Raw genomic sequence first — 23,083 nt, forward strand, 5'->3', positions numbered from 1 at the left:
CTCTCCAGAGACCCACAGAGACTCCTTCTGTTTGCTCACTCCAACTGCATTCTTCCAGTCTCCGGCCGCTGTGCTTGGAACCTAGAATACCCCATTAGTTCCAGGCTCTTCCATTGGGGCCCTCTGCCTCCAAAAATGAGACTGGGCCATAAACCTCACAATACCTTCTAACAACACTCTGGGTGGTTACCTGCATTGCATCCACTATTTCTATAGTTTCTCCTTGAGTGGCTACCTCAATGATTCTTAATAAGAAAGGCATTATATAACAAAGTATAATGGGAGAGGAGGAGGATAGAGGTCAGGACAGATCTGGTCAATCACACTGAAAAGGTTAGCAAGATCTTGCACATGTAGTGGAAAATATACTTTCTAACTATAAGGATAGCTAAGCACTGGAATAGTCTTCCAAAGTGGGTTGTGGAATCCCCATCACTGGAGGTTTTTTTTAACGGGTGAGACAAACAACTGTCAGGGATTGTCTAGGTGTATTGGATCCTCCCTCAGCACACTGGGATGGACTAGATGACCTCTCAAAGTCCTGTCCAGGCCTACATCTTTATGGTTCTGTGCAACACAGGAGGGAAGAATTATAGGAGGAAGTCTAAGGTGGCAAACAGGTCCTGAGATTGTGGGTATAGGATTCATGAGGTTTTCAAAAGTAGTGCTGCTTGACCAAGAAAATGGCAAAACTAAGGTCCTGATCCAAAGCCCACTCTTGTCAGTGGTATCAAGCTCTAAACGAAGAGAGAACAAATTTGTAAATCGAGGAAGTCCACATGATCATGGGCGTTTCTCCACAAGCACTCAGCAATGCAGTCGAGGAAACGGATGTTGTGGGTTATTGCAACAGATTTTGTGGTGGAAGGAGTTAAGGGTAGTGGAGAGATTAAAGAACAGGAATTCAATTGACTGAACCAATGAAGGAGAGGGAGAATACTTTTGGAAAGAGGAGGCAGAGAAGTCATCAACATCGATGGATTGGAGGCTATGGAAATGTTAGGTGAGGGATGTGGACCAGGAAACTAGTGTGTAATGATGAAGAAAATTATGTGAGTTGCCAGAGATAGGGAACATGGTGATACAAAGATCAGAGACAGAGCAGTGCTTAATGAAGACAGAGGTTAAACTTACGTTAAAACATATCTCATGTGACAAATTCATCAGGCCACTTCTTTAAATCCAAAACACTGTTGTAAATCCTTCAGTTCCTCGGAAGTGCACAAAACATCCAAATGTGACAAAGCAAATGCTTTTTGAATACAGCGTATTTTTTTTTAAAAGGCAAAAAGAGCACAGTCCTCTGAGTCAGTGTCAGAATAGGTCTCCGAGACAAAGGTCTCTGTATGAGTTTAGAAGCTGTAGAAATAGCTGATAGTCTGTAGGTGGCATCAGCAACCTCTGAAGACTGATGTAAATCTATATCCCTTTGTTGGAATTTTACTTTATTAGAAGCATTATTTAGAATTAGTGCCTGCCTGAGACTGACCAAAATATCTGCCTTGTTCTTTTTCTATCAAAGGAAATTAACATCTGTTTAATGGAATAAAAAAAGAAAAGTCTATACACAGATATGAAATAGTCATTCATGCTAGTAAGGGGCACTGATATAAAAATATAGATTTTTTTTTGTTATACATGGGATATTGTAACTCTGAGCTTTACTGGTGCATTATTCCCTAATGGCACCTGAGCGGCTGGCTAGTATCATTATCACATGTCCTTGTTATTTCTGTCATTATGCAGCATAAGCTTTAAATACTGATTGAGGGGGAAAGAGTACTTGTTTTGGTTAAATACACAACATGTCCTCTGTTGAAAGGACTACATAATATACTTGCAGGGGTATGGACTTAATGATTTAATGGATCTCTTCCATTTCTAACTTCTTTGTTCCTATGATGTACTGTACCATGTTCACATCTATCAATATTTAAATTGTTTATAAGTTATATATCCTCTACATTTGCTACTGAACACTTTAAATCTTACAACTGCAGAGTTTCCATTTATATTTGAGGCAAACAATCCTCTCAGTAGTAGGCAATTAATACTGTGTTATTCATTTTACAGCACTAACATCCTCTGTGGTTGATGCATAAAAACTGCAGGTAGTTTCTGAAACTTTCTGCTGTACTACAAAAAGATTCAATTCTTATCACAACCCCTTTGCAAAATAAACTTCTTTTTGTCTAGTAGAATATCCATGCATGACAAGAAATTACTATTGATTGAATATTTTCAAATAGTTATTGTTTAAGCCACTCTCTACAATTTGTAAGCTAAGTATTTTTCAATGGCTTGGTCTGAAAGAAATATGGAAAAAAGCACCTTTAAACTGAGACCCACAAACCAATCTTGTGGACTTAGGGATGGGATAAAACAAACTAAAGTTGCCATGGCCTTTTGGCTAAGATCAAGTGTAGTATCAGGGAAATGGAATAGGAGCTTGCTCTCACTATACTCTGCACCTGAACATAGCCGTTATATGGTAACTTACCCCCATATCTCAATGTCTGTACTCTGACCGGTTAAACTATTACCCCCTGTCGGGGAGATTGCAGATTATTATGTAATCCTTACTCCAGCAGATTATTATGTAATCCTTACTCCACCAGCTCCTAAACCGAATTTCGCACCCCTTGATAATCTGTACCTTATTCCCCGACAACCAGAAACTTCTATGCTTGAATTCTGTACCGTTTTTTATTTCAACATTATCTTAATAAAATTATTAAATCAGTTCTTATCAGTTTAACATATAGAACTTGAAGCTTTTCATGTACCTTCTTCTGTTTTCTTAATTCCATTGTGGAATGATGTCTGGCTTATTTCTTTGGAATGATAAATAAGAAAATAAAGCCTCTGTGTTACTGAGGGATTTCTTATGGAGTGTGTAATTGAAGAAAGAAACTACTTCATCCATTAGCAATTCCTCATGAGAAGAATCCCTGAAAAAGAAGGGAAATGGCATCAAGGAATGGAATTAAAGAACATATTCTTTGTGAATATTTTGTAGGTCTTATTTGTCAAAAAGCAACTCTACTCCATGCCATAGAGACTATTTCCATATGACAATATGGAGGAGTGGACATCCTCTAGATTTACAGAGAGGCTCACTGATATTACATCAAATTTACTACTCATTAGAAGATGCTCTGGATAAAGCGAAAGATGAGGGCTTTGACTTTTCCATGATTGCCCTTCTGTTTGGAGAAAGGCTGTTTCTTAAGAAGCTGTTGATCCAGACCTCTGCATTGCTGGGAAAAGGACTACCTCTGTTACACCCGAATGGAGTGGATTTCCTCTTCAAGATGGTATGCAAAAGGCTCAAGGACTGAAAGGAGGAGCACATGTCCGTTATCTCAAGAGTGTCTTCTATTTTGACAGTTGTCATAAATATAAAGGGAAGGGTAAACCCCTTTAAAATCCCTCCTGGCCACAGGAAAAATCCTCTCACCTGAAAAAAGGTTAAGAAGCTAAAGGTCACCTCTCTGGCACCTGATCAAAATGACTAATGAGGAGACAAGATACTTTCAAAAGCTGGGAGGAGGGAGAGAAACAAAGGGTCTGTGTCTGTCTGTATGCTGCTTTTGCCGGGGATAGCACAGGAATGGAGTCTTAGAACTTTAGTAAGTAATCTAGCTAGGTATGTGTTAGATTATGATTTCTTTAAATGGCTGAGAAAAGAACTGTGCTGAATAGAATGACTATTCCTGTCTGTGTGTCTTTTTTGTAACTTAAGGTTTTGCCTAGAGGGATTCTCTATGTTTTGAATCTAATTACCCTGTAAGGTATCTACCATCCTGATTTTACAGAGGTGATTCCTTTACTTCTATTAAAAGTCTTCTTGTAAGAAAACTGAATGTTTTTTCATTGTTCTAAGATCCAAGGGTTTGGGTCTGTGGTCACCTATGCAAATTGGTGAGGATTTTTACCAAACCTTCCCCAGGAAGTGGGATGCAAAGGTTGGGAGGATTTTGGGGGGAAAGACGTGTCCAAACTACGTTTTCCAGTAAACCCAGATAAAGTTTGGTGGTGGCAGTGGATCCAGGGGCAAAGGATAAAATTAATTTGTACCTTGGGGAAGTTTTAACCTAAGCTGGTGAAAGTAAGCTTAGGAGGTTTTCATGCAGGTCCCCACATCTGTACCCTAGAGTTCAGAGTGGGGAAGGAACCTTGACAACAATGAACAGGTTTGGGCGTTCAAATACCCATGTCCTCTGTTTTAGCCTTGACCTCAAAAGACAGGGTGGAGTTCTTCAGTCAAAATTAAGAGTGCATTGTAACTATTACAACTGAGTTGACCTCAATGTCATGAGTGAAATACACCACTATGAAGTATATTTTCCCATTCAGAAACTAAGGCTTTGATATTCTCTCTCTCCATCTCTAGAAGGTGCTACAATGATAGGAGAAGCTTGTCTACAAACAGAAGTAATATTTCACCAACAACACCTGAAAATTTGCAATACAGTTGTATAGTTGTTTATGAATATATGCTTCTGAAAGCATCCATACTCTTTGCTTCCTTTTCTTGTGGCATAGATGTTGAAGCTCTCCCAGCTTCTGATCCTCTTGCTAAAAAGTAACACAATGAGTGATTTTGGAGGAGTGCTCATAAAAATGCTTTAACCCATATTGAAGAATCTGATCTATTTATCAGACTAGTGTGGATGCAAGAGTGAGCCAATATCCCTTGCCAGCTGCAGGAGACATTCACTTACTCTCTTTCTTATGTAGCTCTAGGATATAGATTCATAGATTCTAAAGCCAGAATGGACATCCAGTCTTGATTTAAAACTTCTCAGTGGTGGAAAATTCACCACGACACTGAGTAAATTGTTGCAATGATTAATTATCAATAGGCTATCAACTGATGGATCTTTTCCTGAACTACCAAAAATTGGATATCCAGATTTTCCACCACCCTTCTTGGAAGGTCTTAAAAGCTTCCGAAGTCATAGTGGCGAGATCAAAGAAGATCTCATATTAACATGAGTAGAAATAGAAGGAGGACATTCTAGCTGTTCTTGTTCTCCATCCACCAAATGATCTGCATCCCCAGCAGACAATTCTGTTGTGTATAAATGAACCTCAGGTGATGATATCCACACTAAGGCAGCAGATGGTTTCAGTAGATTCTCAGAAGAATGAAAACATTCTCTTTGTGCCTTTCAGAGGAAAGCTAACCTTACATGACTTACTGCTGAGGGTGGAGCCCACATGAGCCAATCTGCCCATGAAGCACAACACCCAAAGGGATGCGGTGGTACCAGATGACAGAACAAGGAGTAATGGCCTCAAGTTGCAGTGGGGGAGGTTTAGTTTAGATATTAGGAAAAACTTTTTCACTAGGAGAGTGGTGAAGTTACCTAGGGAGGTAAACCTTCCTTAGAGGTTTTTAAGGTCAGCTTGACAAAGCCCTGGCTGGGATAATTTAGTTGGGGATTGGTCCTGCTCCTGAGGTCCCTTCCAACACTGATATTCTATGATTCTATGACATACTTTGAAAGTGGTCACAACCATAACACTTCAGAGTAGGAAGAAGGTTACCACAATTCAAGGGCTTTTGAGGAGGGTTCTTGGGTACTCCCACACACCAGTGCATTTAAAAAACAAACAAATAAAAAACTGGTTGTACAGTTGGATGACTTTTTATCTTTTAATAAAAATTATATAGCTGCCTGTGGGTCATAAGTGCTCCTTGTGCATCAAAAAGCATGGAAAAGGCTGAAATGCACAAAAATACTCAAAAACCAGTTATAGGAATAACTACTGCAGCATCCCTCAGATTGTCAGTGAAACCCTTGTGTTGAAAAACACACGAGGACTCTAGCCACATAATACTATTGATCAGAGTCAGGCAGCTACATAGCACCTCATATCAAGATGACGGGTGACAGCACGTACTTAACATGCAACAAAAAAAGGGAAGTGAACTGTGGGTGTTTAAAACCTCTAAATGCCAAATGGTTTATTTGTATGCCTAAATATGGGTTTAGACGCCTGGCTTGAGGCCTCCAGGTTTGAAAATTGTGGTCATTTCCCTTAGTGCTCAGTTTTGTACCACCTGGGATACACATCCTATTTAAATATGTCCCTACTGGAGATAGGTAAAATTGTTCTCAAAAAATAGGAAGCAGACTAAACATTTTCCTTCCTATTCAGTAATGTGTTCTGTAATTACACAGAAGCACAATAGAAAGCTGGACTTTACTCCCTTGCTTTGCTGTTTTATCTCACCATTAACATGTATAATTTTACAATAATCTTTCCATTAACGTTATGTGGAAGTTGGAGTTTACTCCTAGCTTTAGAATACAGGTAATTATAGACTTAGTTTTGTTTAATGATTGAAACAACCTTGGTCTCGTAATTAGATAACTAAACATTTACTGCTAGTGATAAAAATAAGCTAATAAAATACACTTTACAAATAAAAACAAGGTGGATGGTCATATATCTTTTATGGTGCCTTCTTCAGGCTGTGCATAAACAGAACAAACCTTTTTACTTTTTTCCCCCAATAAGTCTTCTTACCTTATTTTCTACACCTAGTGAATCATTTATAATCCTTTCTATTTTCAACCCACAGACTAATGCAGCATCAGTTATACTTCCACATGGATTTTGTTTTTTTTATGTTACAGCATTACCAGAGCTTGAAGGCACAGAAATTAGACCACCGTGTACATTAAACCACACACACACAACCTTTTCAAATAACATTTCCAGTTTGACTTAACACCTTCAAAAGCGAGAAAATTCAAAGTGAAGCCTGAAACTCCATCCTTAATTCAATGTATTGTTCCAAGCTACTGCAGAATTTATGGTATAGTATATAAGATCACACAGTATTTGAAGACCATGCAATGAAATTTCAGGTTCAGCCTTTAATTCCCTTACTTGTACTGGGTTAAGGAAGGCTCTTAATGTTAGGTTAAATTAAAGCACATATATACTTATAGTTTTTTGTTACAAATAAAAAAAATGATCACACTAGGCCTGTCACAGGGTGGCTGGCTCCTGAAACTGAAGTAGATCCAGCAACCTGTGTCAGAACAAGTGCTCCCAGTTGGGCCAGTTAAGGGGGAAGGCTGTACCTGGGGCTATAAAAGGTCAGAGAGAGAGAGAGAAAGAGCTGCTCTACACCTGAAACTTAGCTATGTCACTCTTAGAGACAGAGTTAAGCTGATCTAAGCTGCAGTGTAGACAGCACTAGGTTGACAGAAGAATTCTAGCTACCAGCATTTGGAGAGGTGGATTTATTACAGCAACAGAAGATTCCCTTCCATCACTGTAAGTGTACGCCACTGTAGAATTTCTAGTAGAGACATAGCACCAATGAGGGAGAATTGGCTGAAAGAGGGAGCAAGCTAGTAAATTGCTGAAAGCAGAAGTGCAAGACTGCCAGAGTCCCCTGTGAGAGGAAGTGTGCCACAAGACAGGGTTTCTCTCAACCTTGCTAAGGACTTGCTGCCATACCCACAGTCTCTTTTAGGCAGACTTACTGTCCAAACTTGAACAAACCAGTTCCTCAGCTCACCCTTTACATTTTGGGCTCTCACTGCCTCCTCTCTCATGGGACTTTGGCAGTTCTGCTACCGTAGGGGTGGGCAAACTTTTTGGCCTGAGGGCCACATCTGGGTATGGAAATTGTATTGCGGGCCATGAATTCTCACAAAGTTGGGGTGTGGGCTCCAGCTGGAGGTTTGGGCTCTGAGGTGGGGCCAGGGATGAGGGGCTTGGGGTGGAGGAGGGGGCTGGAGGTGGAGCAGAGGGGTTTGGAGTATAGGAGGGGGCTCTGGGCTGAGGCAGGGGTTGGGGTGGCAGGGGGTTCGGGCTCTGGGCTGGAGGTGTGGATTCCAGGCTGGGGCCAGAAATGAGAGGTTCAGGGTCCGGGAGGAACCTCCGGGCTGGGAGTATGGGGGAGCAGGCTCTGAGGGTTGGGGTATTGGGGAGCAGGCTCTGGGCTGGGGCTGAGGGGTTCAAGCAGGCTTCAGACAGGAGAGGACTCCGGGCTGGTGCAGGGGGTTGAGGTGTGTGTGGGGCGGTGAGGGCTTTCGCTGGGGGTGCAGGCTCTGGGGTGTGGCTGGGAATGAGTGGTTTGGGGGGCAGGAGGGTGCTCTGGGCTGGGACCGAGGGGTTCAGAGGGCGGGAGGGGGATCATGGCTAGGGCAGGGGTTTGGGGTGCAGGAGGAGGTCAGGGGTGCAGGCTCCAGGCAGCTCTGCACTCTGCTCTGTCTGCAGGCATGGCTCCCGCATCTCCCATTGGCCGTGAGACATGCTGGTGCTTCTGGGAGCCGCGCGGCACAGCGGGACCTCAAGGGCTGTGTTAAAGAGTCTGACGGACCAGATGCAGTCCACAGGCCGTACTCTGCCCACCCCTGTGCTACTGCCTGCAGTTTTCTCTCTCCCAGCCAGTCCCCTCTCATTGTGTCTCTCTCTGACCCTTTATAGCCTCAGATGTAGTCCTGCTCCTTAATTGGCCTAACTGGGAATACCTGTTATGGTACAGTAGGCTACTTCAGTGCCCAACCCTCCTATTGCTGAAGACAATGTCAAAACTCCCTTTGACTTCAATGGGAGCAAATTGGATTTCATGTATATGAGGCAACAAAGTAGATCATTTTTGCTGATTTGTGTCCGTTGTAATTCATTACTATAAGCAAACACATAACTATATGTAAGAACATGGAGCTGTTGCCAAGGATTTTGCCACTTGTTTTGTATCATATAGGCCATAATGCAGATGTGTATTAATATTGATATGTGCGTTAAAATATACTTTTAAAAATGAAATCCCTCTACTTGTTCTATATTTTAATAATGTCTAAAAGGCCAGGCCTACATTATAAACCAATTGTGAAAAGGCTCACTGAAACAAAAGCATTTTGAGTTGTAGGAACACCAATGATTTTGAAAATAAAAGAAAAATGGACCTGATGCTGCTTCCATTTAAGTCAATGGTAAGACTCCCATTAGACTTTAGTTTCAGGGTTCAGCAGATCAGTTTGAAGTGCTTAAATTCAAAGCAACACTATATCAACTCCTTTCAGGAATAAAAAACAAACAAACATACAGTAGGAGATGACATGTCACGAGATCAGAACTATGATTCTTGGTAAAACATGCATGCAGTTGAACTCCTGGCAAAGTAAAACTACAGATCTCAATCCATTTAGGATAAAATAAGAAGCTGCATTCACAGTAACATAAGCTTAGAGGTTACACCCTGCTGTAACAACCTTGTGTGTTATAAAATAAAAGGCATAAGCTGAAGGTTAAAGTCCTAGGAGACAGTGTAGGCTGTCTTCAGTGATTTTTTTTTTTACTAGAAAGTCTTTTGTTCTCTGTCTCAAGCTCCAAGGTTTATCATTTTTATTTTTGTAATTCACCAATTTTTTTGCTGTGCTTTAACTACATAATGCAAATTCCTAAATATTCCTCTTTTTAAAGAAATCTCAGTAAGGAGGGAATTAATGTTAATAGGCTACATCATACCTCCTGATCAGAGTGCGGAAGGACCCCCTGTCAGGTGTGGATTGTATCCCTCCTGTGCAGATGGGACAGTCGGATACACATGGCAGCCTGGAAGAGAAAAGGAGGTTCCATGTTGTGGGTTAACACTGGAGGAGGGAAACAGGGCAATATCTGGAAAAAATATTACAATAATGTGAGTCCCAAATCATGTTGCAGCTCCACCAGACGCAACAGCAGCAGGGTCAGTAGTGACCACCCCTCTGCAGAGAGCCTGTTCAAGCAACATCGTGGTTAAAATGCTGGTAGACAGTGATACTTCAACAGCCTGTTGCTACACTGGTACATGCGTACAGAAATCCAGCCTTGGACAACTCTTGTGTAATTTGCCAAAGCGAGAAAGTATTTCTCAGGTTACTTTAAAAGTAACTTTTATGTAGCTGATGCTGGTGGGTCACAGGCACACGAACGAAGGTGTGTGCGTGCGTGCAACGGCAATGCACTTCGAGAAGAAAATGTTTTGGAGAGGGGTTGAGTGAAACAATTATAATGGTTTTGCTTGCACAGCCTGCCCCGGAAACCAGGCACTGTACTGCCCAGAAGGGCAGCTGCTGTGCGGGTGCAGGGTGGTGTTTGTCCATCCGTGTACGTGCATAGCCTGTGCTTGGCCGGCTGCTTGTCTGTGCACGGCCTGTGCCTGGGCTCAATCTGCACCACAACGTTCCCCTGGCCCAGGAGGCGGGGCCGACCCGCCCTGTTTCCGCCCAGCCGCCCGGCCCGGGGGGACTCGCTGCCGGCCCGGGCGTAGACCGCGCGCTTCGAGCGGGATTCTGCGCACTGGCTGCGGACCGAGCGCCGAGCTAGGGAGACCAGCGGCTGGCGCTGGGCCGCATGGAGCTGCTGGCGCTGCACACGCGGCGGCGGCGGGGGGCGCTGGTCCCGCCCGAGCCCGCGGGAGAACCGGAGCGCGTAAGTTCCGCCCGCGGAGGGAGGGGGGAGGAAGGGGCGCTGCGGTTTCTGGCGGCGGGCCGGGGTGGTCCGTGCCCCGGCGCGACTGCGGAAGACTCCTGGCTCCCCGGGCATGTTGCCAGGCCCGGAGCGCTCTGCTGCCACCCGGCAGGTTCCCGAGCGGCGCTCGCAGCCGCTAGCTCCTCGCGAGGGCCCCGTGAGTTCCTAAAACAACTGCAAACCCCGCGCTTCCCCCTTCTGTTTACACTACTCCGAGTTGTGCTGCGCGCTACCGCTCCTTGTCCTTTCCAGGGAGCTCGCTCGGCGTCCACGCAGGTTTGAAGCCCCCGTCACTTTTATTGAGGAAAGATAGTGATGTCAGCTGTATAAGCCTTCTGCTTCACCTTGGGGAAATCACTCCCCCCTTCCCCCCGTACCCTGACTCAGTTTCCCGAGCTGCAAAATGTGGATAATGGTATTGACCTCTTTTTGCTATGGAAATAGGTTACTTACGCTAAAGGGATTAGTCCACCATGGACTTTTAAGTTTCCTGCAAGTTTTGGTCCCTTGTGTTGGACCTTTGCATACATTTCGCCCTTGAGAGCCACTGAGATATGGCCCTATTGAAGACGCTTCATGTAGCTTAAATTGCTATATCCAATATTAACTGTATGTTGTGCCAATTCTTGCAATCTTAGCTGAAGCAAATTTCATAGCTACAGCTCTAGTCCCAGAGACGCTTGTGCTTGTAACTTTACTCACATAGCTTCATGGGACTAAAGTTCCACATCTGCATATTTGCAGGATTGGAGCCCAAATCTACAAGAAGCAGTTTGTTTGTGTAAAAACTGCAGGACTGAGTCCTTAACTCCAGAAAAGCCCTAAAACGAAAGTTTTTGTGATAGTACATGTATAGTAATGGGTGTCTCCTCTAGAAATTAAATGAATATTTGTGTTTATAATACAGTCATGTTCTAATTGTTAGTTGTTGCTTAACCTTGAGTAGATACTGATATGAGAAAGAGATTTAAGGATTGTGGGCATTTTGCTCTCAAGACATTTTCAGGAGGAAAAATGGAAAAGTCTCATTCATTTTGTTGTAAATGAAGTTTTTCATTGTTTAAGTAAAAGTACTATATGGTTTGAGTGATCCATTAAAGTTAATTTGAGGCTTTCCTCCAAATGTAATAGGCTTTGGATAGGTTTCTTGTAAACTACAAAGTTTCTAACAATTAAAAATGTAGTGTCTTAGGTTAAAATGAGTTGTGAACTTTCTGAGCTATATGCCACTAACTCTTGGAATTTGAGTTTATTTGGCTGGAGTTTTGGCTGTTAGCCCCGTAGCGTTAGTACTGAAATATTACTGAACTCTCTAGAGGCCCAACCCTGCATAACCTTCCACACCAGTGCTTTCACGCACATGTGAAAGTGTTTGCAGAATTTAGCCCTAGCTGAAGTATTGATTTATTTGTTTATTGTTAGCAAAATTAAAGTTGTTAAAATTGAAAGAGAACTGCATGTACGCTGATAGTTTGGTCAGACAAACACCAAGTGATGAGGATTTCACAACCTCCCTGGGAGGCCTGTTCCAGTGCTTAACTATTTTAATTAGTAGAAAGTATATTTTCCTCTATATATGCAAGATCTTGCTGACCTTTTCAATAAGAAAACTGGTAAGATCTGTCATGACCTCTGTCCTCCTCCTTTCCCATTACATACAGGCTACCTATCCACCACTTCAGGTTAGTGGAACCTATTCAGTGCAGAAGCAAACATAAAATTAAGCTGGAGGCAAAAATTATATAAGGCATTATGACCCAAAGCCCAACAGCAACTTAATAGGCTCACTGAGAAAATCGTCATTAAGTAAAGAAACAGGACTAACAAACTGATAATTGCTGTTTGGAGGAGTTCTGAACCTCTGCTCATGTCCCAAAGTGTGCAGTCACAGGCAGCAGTCAGTATCGCACAACTCTGCCAAGGGATATACATACACATGAACATTGATAACCATTCTGTGGTGAAGCCAAAAAAGTAAAAAGCTATCAATAAATCACCATATCTAGATGTTGGTTAAGAACTGGCCGTCCCTCCCTCTGCAATACTGACTGAGCCAAGCAGACATTGCACCACTTAACACTGATTAACTAAGACATGGGCCTTGAGCGGGGAAAACTGTACCAGTTGAATCAAAATAGTGGCCCATAGCGTCTGCCTAGAGCCCATACGTTGCCCATAACACTAGCTCATAAATATCCAGCAAATAAACCATCTGAGCCCTGTAGAATGGGAGGGCAGCACACAGGTCAGCCATGAAGACAACGGGGCTTGGGTATGTGTGACTCCCCTGGCTGTGTGGGCAATTAGGTCCCATAGTTCTCACAGTATGCTAGTCAACTGCACAATGGAAATGATACATCATAACCAATTATTGCCTCTTGTACTAGAAATCCATGTGTTATGTCAAGCACCCATGTATCACTGGGAAGGCATGCTACTAGTATTAGAGCAGTACACACAATTGTGCAGACCTGTAGCGCATTACTACCAAGCAGCCAGCATGCAATATTGTTTTCCACAACACTTCTCATGGTGGGAGGAACATGCTATGGTTCTTCTCCTCTTTCTTTTGGTAGTGAAAGTTAGGAGTAGTTAGCTAGGTTAATTTATATTGCAAATGAATGTCAGGATCCATGACTGCTCATCCGCCTAAACATGAGAGAATAATCTTTAGCAGTTAAGAAAAAGGACATAGTTTGACACGCAGACAAAGCATGTTGATGCAGATACATAGCACCCTACAGTCAGAGGAATGCAGCAGGGCATACTGTAGAACAGTAACACTCAGACCTCAGTAATTCAGGAGCCAAATTAGCAATCAGCGTTACCCAAAGGACCACAGTAGTGTGAATTAGTTATTTTATATATATATAAAAATTATTCTCACAGCAAAATGACTGACCAAGCATTATTTTATCAGCTACAATTGATTAATAACATAGTAAAAGCATCCCAATTGGTTAATAATTAACTCACACAGTGTTTTAATATCACGTGCTGCATAGAGCCACAGGAGGTACATTAAAGAGCCACTTGCAGCTCACAAGCCTCAGTCTGAGTATCACTGCTGTAAAACAGAAGTCATCTTCTAAATTACCAGCTGCTACCTCACTAGCACACGTCCCCACATAAGTGCTCATACCATTTTGAGGCTTTCCTTCTTTATGAATCAAGACCCTGGGAAGAACAATTGATACAAGTATTGGCCAGACTTGTATCCCCCACTCAACCATCATTCACAGCTGCACCCACAAACCATGTACCATCCCGTATGTGTTACAGAAGCAGTTGTTAAACCAACAGCATAGGAACCAATGACAAGATGTGATCTGGCTACACATCCCCCAGTCCCAGGTTAACATCTGTCATAAGCCAAGAGTCATAGTGTATTAACCTACATATGACTATGATGTACATTAAAACAGCTGCTTCCACAGTGCTAAAATATCTGGATGTGTGAAACCTTCCAGTCACTAAAACATACACTGAACAGGCACACAGACCATTTAGATTCACACTCTCTGAAAATGTCCATAGGATGATATACTTTTGCAGCCAATGTTGCCCATGGTCAGCACAGAACTGATATGGAGTGCTATTAAGTGGTTCTACGTATATACTATTATTAGCCCTTACATGGCAGACACACATGCTTCTACTCACAAAGCTTTCCTCAGTATTTGTTCTGGCTTTGCAGCTTGCGATGTCCCGTATGTATTAAAAGAGATTGTTGTATCCCATATAGTTATTTTCTGAGTGGGTAAGGTCGGTCTGTAGACCGTTTTACTTCTAAGGGTATGTCTGCACTGCCCCTGTGGCAGCACTATGACATAGACAGTGTAGATGCTTTATTGCTGGGGGGAGAGTTCTCCCAGCGATTTAAAAAAAAAAAAAAAAAAAAAAGGCCATCTTGAATGAGGGGTGGTAGTTTTATCCTGGTGATAAAGTGCTGTCTATACTGGTGCTTTTCAGCACTAAAACTTTGTTGCTCAATAGCCGCACTTTAGTTGGTATTCTGCCTTATTACCAGTTGGCAGTACTAACAGTATTCACTTGCTACTGGCCTAGTTCTGAAATGTCTCACGAGGAGAGTCTGTTAGGAGTTTATTGTTGCTTTCTCAGGATAAAAGTTTTAAGCTTGAGTGAGTTCATTTCTCTAACCAAATTCATTCCAAGAAGGTGTCTCTCACCTCCTAGCTTGTAAGCATTTTTCTTTATAGTGAGTGCCAGGGCATTCACTTCGGGGAAATTAACAGGAGCCTCAAGACAACTTGTGTTGGTGCTCATATGCTCTTACTCCATTGGTTGATGATGCCTGTTCGAGTGTGACATGAGCAAAAACCCATCTAGTTAGAGGCTAACCTTGTCCATCAGAGAAATCCATTTACAGGTAAGAAAGAAAAAAAAATCTGTTAGTGAACTCTTGCTTTCAAGCCCTGTCTGACTATAAGTGAGTAGAACGCATAAGAGAAAAAGGACTTCTCTTTGTTCCTTTTTGAGGTTACACAGCCAGATAATGACTTGTCCTGGCTCAGTCATTGTAGTTTGTCCATGTGTGGTAACAAATAAGTTAGAGAGACCATTTTTCAGAGATGAGATAAAATTATCCTCTCAGATCCACATGCCAGATCCCAACTTGCATATTCTGCTCTCTTTCCTGTGAGAGATCCTTGCATCTAGAAAGCAAATTACTAGACACAATCCGAAAGGAGAATTTTCCTCTGAAGGAGCAAATTAGTAGCCACTCATGACTGCATCACAGGTGTTCTGTGAGCCAAGGAAGTGGAACCTGGTTTCTGTTTTAGACTTAAACTAATAGTAGAAGCCTTAAGATTACCCCTACTATTAATGCTGGGAAACTGGTCTTGTTTTATAATTTGCAGAGCACTGTACATAGCTCTACACTTTGTTTTTAAACAGCAAAACTCTTCCCTTTTAGGTTCCCTCTAACATGGAATCTTTGGGCCTGACTGTGGCTATTAAATTGCTGCCAACAAAGGGTGTAGTGTGCATCTCTACGGTTCGAGCAGGATCTTCTGGAGGCATCATTTTTGTGGCAGTCAGTACCCAGGGGAAACTCGGACACTGACATCCTTTCAAAGGGCATGGTGGGCATTCTGCTGCATGGGGTAAAAGTGCCATAATGTTGTCCTCTCTGGAAAGGCTAGCACCACTTTGGATACTAGACTTCCTCATTCTTTGTACTCTAACTGCAAAAAGCTAGTTGCTAGGTTCCTGTGCAGGGGGAAGATTCCTTGTGTCCTCTCTTCTCTCCCTCTTGTCTTTTCTGAGCCTCCCTCACACTCCTTTTTACATTATTCATCTATATGGTTCCCTTTTCCATATCTGGGTAATTCTTCCTGTATATTATAGGGGCTTGACTTAAGATAGACCTCTAATTTTTGAGAAGTTCCTTATTAACTTTGTATTCATTTCCAGGTACTTTGACTTGAAGGTTAGCAAAGGGCTTAGCATTCTCTAAGACTGCACATTGGGAGCCTGTTTTGTACATACTTGCTGTCATCCAGCTGGAACACAGGCTGAGATATACTATAAACAAAAGATAAAACAAAACTGCCAGTGTGGTTCTTAGTATATACAGGAGAAAAATGTTTGGCAAAGAGAGAACAAAAGAAAATAGGAATAAGCACTTGACATTGAAGCTTCTAAGATGTTATACATCTTTCTGTTTGCGTGTGTGTGTGTATATATATATATTTAAAATTATAAGAAAGCAGTTGACAGTCTCTCAAAACCATCTGCAATTGCATTTAGCTCAGTTAATTTTTCATATTAGTTCTTGCACCGCCTGTATCACCCTTTCATGATCAGTGCGTTCTACAAAGCTAGGAAATAAACTTGTGGCAACTTCACCAGTACTCAAGGGGAAGAGGGATTTATCTGGAAACCTTCCTCTTTCTCCTCCAAACACTCACACCTACTTTGCTCCTAAAAGGATAGGTTGGTGTGTATCTTCTCTGTAGAAGGATCTGTTCTTTTCTGTCTTTCCTAGGATAGAATATGACCTTGTGTTTCTTGTCTTGAGCCCTGGACCCACATTGGATATAGTGCATAAAGCGATCATTAGATTGAGTTTACCATTCCTGGTAAATAAAGGGTCATTCTGATGTAATCTTGCCTAGTGGAAACTAGGCTTTCTGAACAGCTGACCTGTTGGGCCTTATTAATTGTAAACTTAATAGATCTTGCATTATTTGGATTCTGTCCACAGTCAGAATTGATTTATTGGTTTACTGTTCTTCTTCCCTGAGATGATGCTCTGCTTTCATATAATTTCAGTATAGTTTAGTCTTTGCAGCCAACCTCTCTAGAAACTTCAAGTTCTTTTGGCATCAGTATGATAAGATTTTGTCAGCCAACTACTCTGTATGCTAAATTTCCCTCACTGATACTAAGTATCTTAAACCCAAAAAACAATACCTTGAATTTATTTTTGATAAGCCAAATTTCTTACAATGCATAGCAGTAAATCACTTTTTCCTTTTATCCTTCATTTCATACATCTTGTTAGTTACGTTGCTGTACTGATATGCCATAGCCTTTAATAAAGGACAAATTCTACAACAACAAAGGGAAAAGGATGTTTTCCCAGTGGAGGAAAGCCTGTCTTTAGAGGACCTTCTCAGGCTATGTTATTATATTATTCACTTTCTTAGTACAATACATATTTTACTTTTTGATTTACCTCCCTTACAAATATGCTTTATTCCTCAGTAGCGTTCTTGTTTCAACTGTTCTCCACTGAGGTTCCTGGCGTATTGATCCATTTTATTTTTACATAACAGGATTTTTTTATATATATTCAAATTTTAAATTTAGTTTCCATGCTTCAGGAGCCTGGTTAGTTTGCTGGCAAGTCATCTCCTGCCTATGAAGTTCTTATGCTACTGGGAGAGAGAGAATATTTCACTTGGTATTCATTGTGAAGATTGACTCTGTCAATAGACAGTACTGGAATCTGCAAAGCAATCTATGCTAATGGGCCAATATGTAACACTGATCAACACTGGGGTACGGAGAGGAAAATGTAGATTATTGTACCATGATACCACGTATTAAAATGTTGCTATTCCTAAAAACAAAGTTGGTTCAAAAAGATATTGGGGAAAATTTTCAAAGCTATGTTATTTAGAAGCCTAAGTCCTATTTTCAAAGGTAACTTAGAGATTCTGAATAAAGCATGAAAGTCAATGGGACTTAGGATCTGGAATGTCTAAGTCATGTTTGAAAATGGGACTTAGATGCTTTTGAAATTTTTACCCATCCTCATCTTGTTCTGTAAAGCCCCTCAATATAATCGGGCTATGGAAATTTTGCACACTTGAGAATTGAACTCAAGATTCTTATCTGTTACAGGTTTTCAGGATTTTCTTTTTTTAATTGCAGTGGACTCTGCTTTATGACTATAGGTACATATTGCTTTTTATTCTTTTAGAAACGAGTATGCAAGAGTTTAGAGCCCATTCCAAATGAGAGTGATTTTTGCCACCAATTAAATGAATGTGCTATGGATTACTGGACTATGGAGCTGGATTCTATACAGAAAGGTACCACAGAACAATTTATTCCTCAGACCCCTAAGGAAAAGCCAAATTCAATGGTATGTTTACATCACCAACAATAACTATTTATTAGTAGAACATGTTTAAAATACATTTTATAATAAAATTGCAAATAATTGCTTTTTTTGAGAGTTTTGTATATGTTTTTGTTAGATTTTTCAAAATCATGGAAGCAAAGGTACTGCCCAGCCTTGCCCAAGATGTATTGCAGGAGAATCTGTAAGTATATTAACCTTCTTACTGTGACATAAAAGATAGACTTGTTCTTAAATATTAGATCCATAAAACATAAAGTTAATAAAAATCGCAGTTACATTTCTCAGGAATAAAGCATGTAAATAAAAAAGGCAGATTGATTTAGCTTTTCCGAGGTATGCTAGCAGAGTACAAACTAATATGTTTCCACAATCAAGTTGAAAATATAGAGATTGCAAGCATATTTTTCAAATTCACTCTAAAAAGCAGTTTACTGAAGTAACTGAATGCATTTTTAAGTAAAAATAATGCCTCATCTCCTCTTTTTCACTAGTATTTCTCATTAAGATAGTTAAGAAGAGTAGAGTCCCTGAACATTTTATTCAGATTTTTAATAGGTACCTGCTTACTTTTTTTTAGATATTGTGCTGAGTATTCCAGTGATGGTGTGATGCTTTGGGAGTTCATACAGGCCAGTAAGGCATTCTGTCACCTCCTGCCCTGTAACCTTGGGTGCCTCTGTGCTATGCAGCTTTGGCTCAGAGTCCTGATACCTGCAACATGCTCACAGCACCATGGTCTCCCCTGGCCAGCCCAGTTACTCCTTGCAGGATGACCCCCAAAACCCTTGCAGTTCAAGTCTCCCCAAAACCATTTCCCCTGCAGTGTCCGGTCCCTCTTACTGGATATTCGCAGAGGTAACACTGAGTTCGCTGCCTCCAAAGAACCAGTATGCGCAACAGCTTGTTAGGTCAGCTGGAGTTATACCCAAAACCACCGTATCACCCAAACACAGATGGTGTGTAGTAAAACTAAGAAAGAGCATAGGTTTAAGTGATTTCAAGCAAGAGTGAAAGAGATATGAAAGGGTTACTAACAAAAACATCATGCTCTCTAGTGTATAAAACTTAATTCTAGCAAAGTATAGCTTTGTCTAACAAGTTTCAGAGTGGTAGCCGTGTTAGTCTGTATCAGCAAAAAAACCGAGGAGTACTTGTGGCACCTTAAAGACAAAAAATTTATTTGGGCATAAGCTTTCGTGGGCTAAAACCCACTTCATCGGATGCATGCAGTGGAAAATACAGTCGGAAGATATATATACACACAGAGAATATGAAAAAATGAGTGTTGCCGTACCAACTTTAAATGAGACTAATCAATTAAGGTGGGCTATTATCAGCAGGAGAAAAAAAAACTTTTGTAGTGATAATCAGGATGGCCTATTTCAAACAGTTAACAAGAAGGTGTGAGTAATACTAGGGGAAAAAATTAGAAGGGGAAATAGTTTTTACTTTGTGTAATGACCCATCCACTCCCAGTCTTTATTCAAGCCTAATTTAATGGTGTCCAGTTTGCAAATTAATTCAAGTTCTGCAGTTTCTCATTGGAGTCTGTTTTTGAAGTTTTTTTTTGTTGAAGGATTCCAACTTTAATTGAGTGACCAGGGAGGTTTTTTTTAACTCACACCAAGTTTTTTCTAACAGTTTTTTTTAACTCACACCAAGTTGTCAGCATTCTCCAGCCTGTTTAGCAGGACCCATCTTTCATGAATACAAAGTGCTGACTTCTTTGTTCTCTCAGCTGATGGACACCCCAAAGTCTTTCAGCAGTTCCTTATGTCACCAAAGTTTATCTTTGTCTTGGAGGTCAGGAAGCCCTCCGAGGGACTCTAAGGTGCCACAAGGACTCCTCGTTGTTTCAGCTTTCTGTGTCCATCAGGGAGCCTGTGCCATCTTAATTTTGCAGTCCCCTCTGATTTACAGTGCAAATGATCTTCCTGAAATCTGCATTGCAAATGAATAGCCCAGTTGTCCTTGTCTCTGGTCACACCTGGCTTGATTTGCAGTTGAGCTGAAGAGGTGTTTGCAGTTCTTCTTTGCCTGATTTGCCTTTGTCTATTCACAGACTATGAAAAATATAAGATTTTTATTTTAAAAACAGCATTGTAACATGCATTTCACAGTGATATTAATGTCTAGTTTATTAGTTTTCAAATGATATTACAAGACACCTTTTAAATAAATATAGTAGAACCTCAGAGTTATGAACACCAGAGTTAGAAACTGACCGGTCAACCACACAGCTCATTTCAACCCGAAGTATACAATCGGGCAACAACAAAGAGAGACACAAAAAAGGCAAATACATACAGTACTATATTAAACATAAACTACTAAAAAAAATAAAGGCAAAGTTTAAAAAAATATTTGACAAGGTGAAGAAACTGTTTCTGTGCTTGTTTCATTTATATTAAGATGGCTAAAAGCAGCATTTTTCTTGGCCTAGTAAAGTTTCAAGTCAATATTCAGTTGTAAACTTTTGAAGGATCAACCATAATGTTTTGTTCAGACTCATGAACATTTCAGAGTTACAAACAACCTCCATTCCCAAGGTGTTCGTAAGTCTGAGGTTCTACTGTATTATGACAACAGTGTGAGAAATTTACTGTTACATACGAGGGCGGCCGTAGCCATCTAGTATTGGGTGCTTTTCGGGTCCCAGATGGGCAAAAGAGGAAGTGCTGTCTCTACAGTGTCATTTCCTACCAGATCCCACAGAAGATTTACCATCCATTGGACATCCACACACAAAGCTTATAGGGAAGCCCCTAAAAATGTATTACTCTGAGAGTTACTGTTAAATTGTGTTTGCACCCTCTACTGTTGAATCCATCCAAGCAGAGTTCTGCAAGAGCAGCCAGTAGGAGAACGGGAGGGATATGTGAATGAAGTCTCAATCAATCTTGAGGAGAAGGTTGAACATCTAGGGCAGTGATACTCAGGCTGAGGCTCGCAAATGGTTCTTTAATGTGTCTCCTGCAGCTCTTTGCAGCACATGATATTAAAACACTGTGTGATTTAACCAATCAGGATGCTTTTACTATGTTATTAACCAATTGCAGTTGATAAAATAATACTTGATCAGTCATTTTGCTGAGAGAATTATATATATAAATATTTCCCATCATACTGTTTGTTTAAATATGAATAGACCATACTATAGTAAATGAAACAAACAATGAATTCACACTGCTGTGGCTATTTTGGGTAATGTTGATCGCTAACTTGGCACTTGAACCACTGAGGTTCACTGAGTATCACTGATCTAGGGTGAAATCCTGGACTCCGCTAAATCAATGGGCAAACTGCCGTTGACTTCAAGAGGGCTAGGATTCCATGCCTAGAGTCAAATGTTGCAACAAGCATCTCTTGTAAGGCATTGAGGGCCAGATTTTTAAAGGTATGTAGGCACCTAAAGGTGCATCAGATTCCTACTGGGATTTTCAAAAGCACACAGGTATCTAACTTCTGTTGATTTCAATGAGAGTTAAGCAAGTAGGCACCTTTAAAAATCCCAATAGGCACCTCTGCATATCTGTAGACACCTAAATATATTTAAAAATCTGCCCTTGACTATCTTTCCCTCCCACTGAAGTCACTGAAAATTGAAGAATGTGTTCTATTAATCAACTTGAATTATCAAGTTTTATAAGCTTTTGTTGTGAACATATTGCGTATTCTTTCTCCACATGCAAACTGTAAAATGCATCTTTGGATCAAAACCCAAATTGTTTTAGAATGTTACTTCCATTTTAGAGAAGTCACTCTTTGACCTCTAACTTTTTAAAATGGTTTTCAGAATTACAAGTGCCAGCATTAGTGTAAATAAGATTCTTCAGTTTTAATGTGAAACTAATTTTTGATGAATTACACAGTTGCAAATTAGTCCTGGAATACATTATACCCAGCTTTAGGTAATATTTGTGTATACCTCATAATTTCAAATAACTTAATTTCAAATAACATAATTTCTATTTTGGCAGTAGTATTAGAAATGCAATAGTCTTGTGCCTCTCTTCATTAAATTTTACATCAGTAAATGTAAGAACAAATTTATGAGCCAAAAAAAAAACAAAAAACTTGCCAGGTAAAATTCAGCCCTTGTGTAAGTGGTTGCATCTATGAAAGGCTAATACCATGGATGATCTGTTCATGTTGTTCTTAAATTTAGTGCATTCAGTAGACATATCTAATAGTGGAAAAGAGAGTTTTCTTTATCCCAGTCTCTTCTTATAGCTCTAGTTTTCCTATATAGGAACACCACAATTTCAAAACTAAAGATCTATTTCCCACTGTATATTTCAGCTTGCAAAGCATAAGAATTTCAAATTATAGCTTTACGGGGCTTCTCTTTTACTCTTCTAGGTAGGTTTGCCCACCCAAGAATGGATAAATACTTTTCCCAGTTAAAGCAGAGCAACTTTAAAATGTCTGGATCAAGTGAAACTATGTCTTCAATGTGCCATGAGGCGATTAAGAACAAAAGCATTTGTCCATGCTTGATACAGGAGATCATATTGTCAGTGGAGGCAGAGGTCAAGGATTAAAATGTAATGGGGTTGACATGGATCATTTAAAGATCAGCATGTATAGACTCACTCATTACGTTCTGTTTGACTAATCAGCTACTTCTGGCCAATATCATAAGAGAAGAAAATACACATATTTTGATCAATTGATCAGGAACCAAACTGGTACATTATTTTCATTCACAAAACAATTTAAAATTTAGTGTATCAGACTACAGTATAAAGCCTTGCAAAGGTGTTACTAGCTCAGCTAACTAGTAACTTTCTGCAGAGATCAAATTTCACCTTAAAATATTTAAAGGCTTGTCATTCACAGAGATCCAATTCTGATACCTTTCAAAATAATTACCCTGGAAACTATACTCCAATATGGCTTTAACAAGGAGGAGGAGCCCAGATGTGGGAAGAGATAAAGCATGCCTCTATTGATTTTACAAGGAATAAC

At 40.6% G+C, this 23,083-nt stretch overlaps 1 protein-coding gene across 5 annotated transcripts in view; it reads left to right on the forward strand.

The window, feature by feature from the left end:
* Positions 1–10,217: 10,217 nt before the first annotated feature.
* Positions 10,218–23,083, forward strand: part of C7H10orf143 (chromosome 7 C10orf143 homolog) — a 48,218-nt gene continuing 35,352 nt past the window's right edge. For 4 of the 5 annotated variants that reach the window (XM_077822754.1, XM_077822752.1, XM_077822753.1 and 1 more), the window contains exons 1-3: positions 10,218–10,452; positions 17,948–18,112; positions 18,228–18,293. In XM_077822754.1, coding sequence (XP_077678880.1) covers positions 10,375–10,452; positions 17,948–18,112; positions 18,228–18,293 — 309 coding nt within the window. In that variant the 5' untranslated portion in view covers positions 10,218–10,374. The remainder of the gene's footprint in view (positions 10,453–17,947; positions 18,113–18,227; positions 18,294–23,083) is intronic. The other variant, XM_077822751.1, reaches the window with a different exon arrangement.

The sequence above is a fragment of the Eretmochelys imbricata genome, chromosome 7, assembly GCF_965152235.1.
Source record: "Eretmochelys imbricata isolate rEreImb1 chromosome 7, rEreImb1.hap1, whole genome shotgun sequence".
Taxonomy (NCBI): Eukaryota; Metazoa; Chordata; order Testudines; family Cheloniidae; genus Eretmochelys; species Eretmochelys imbricata.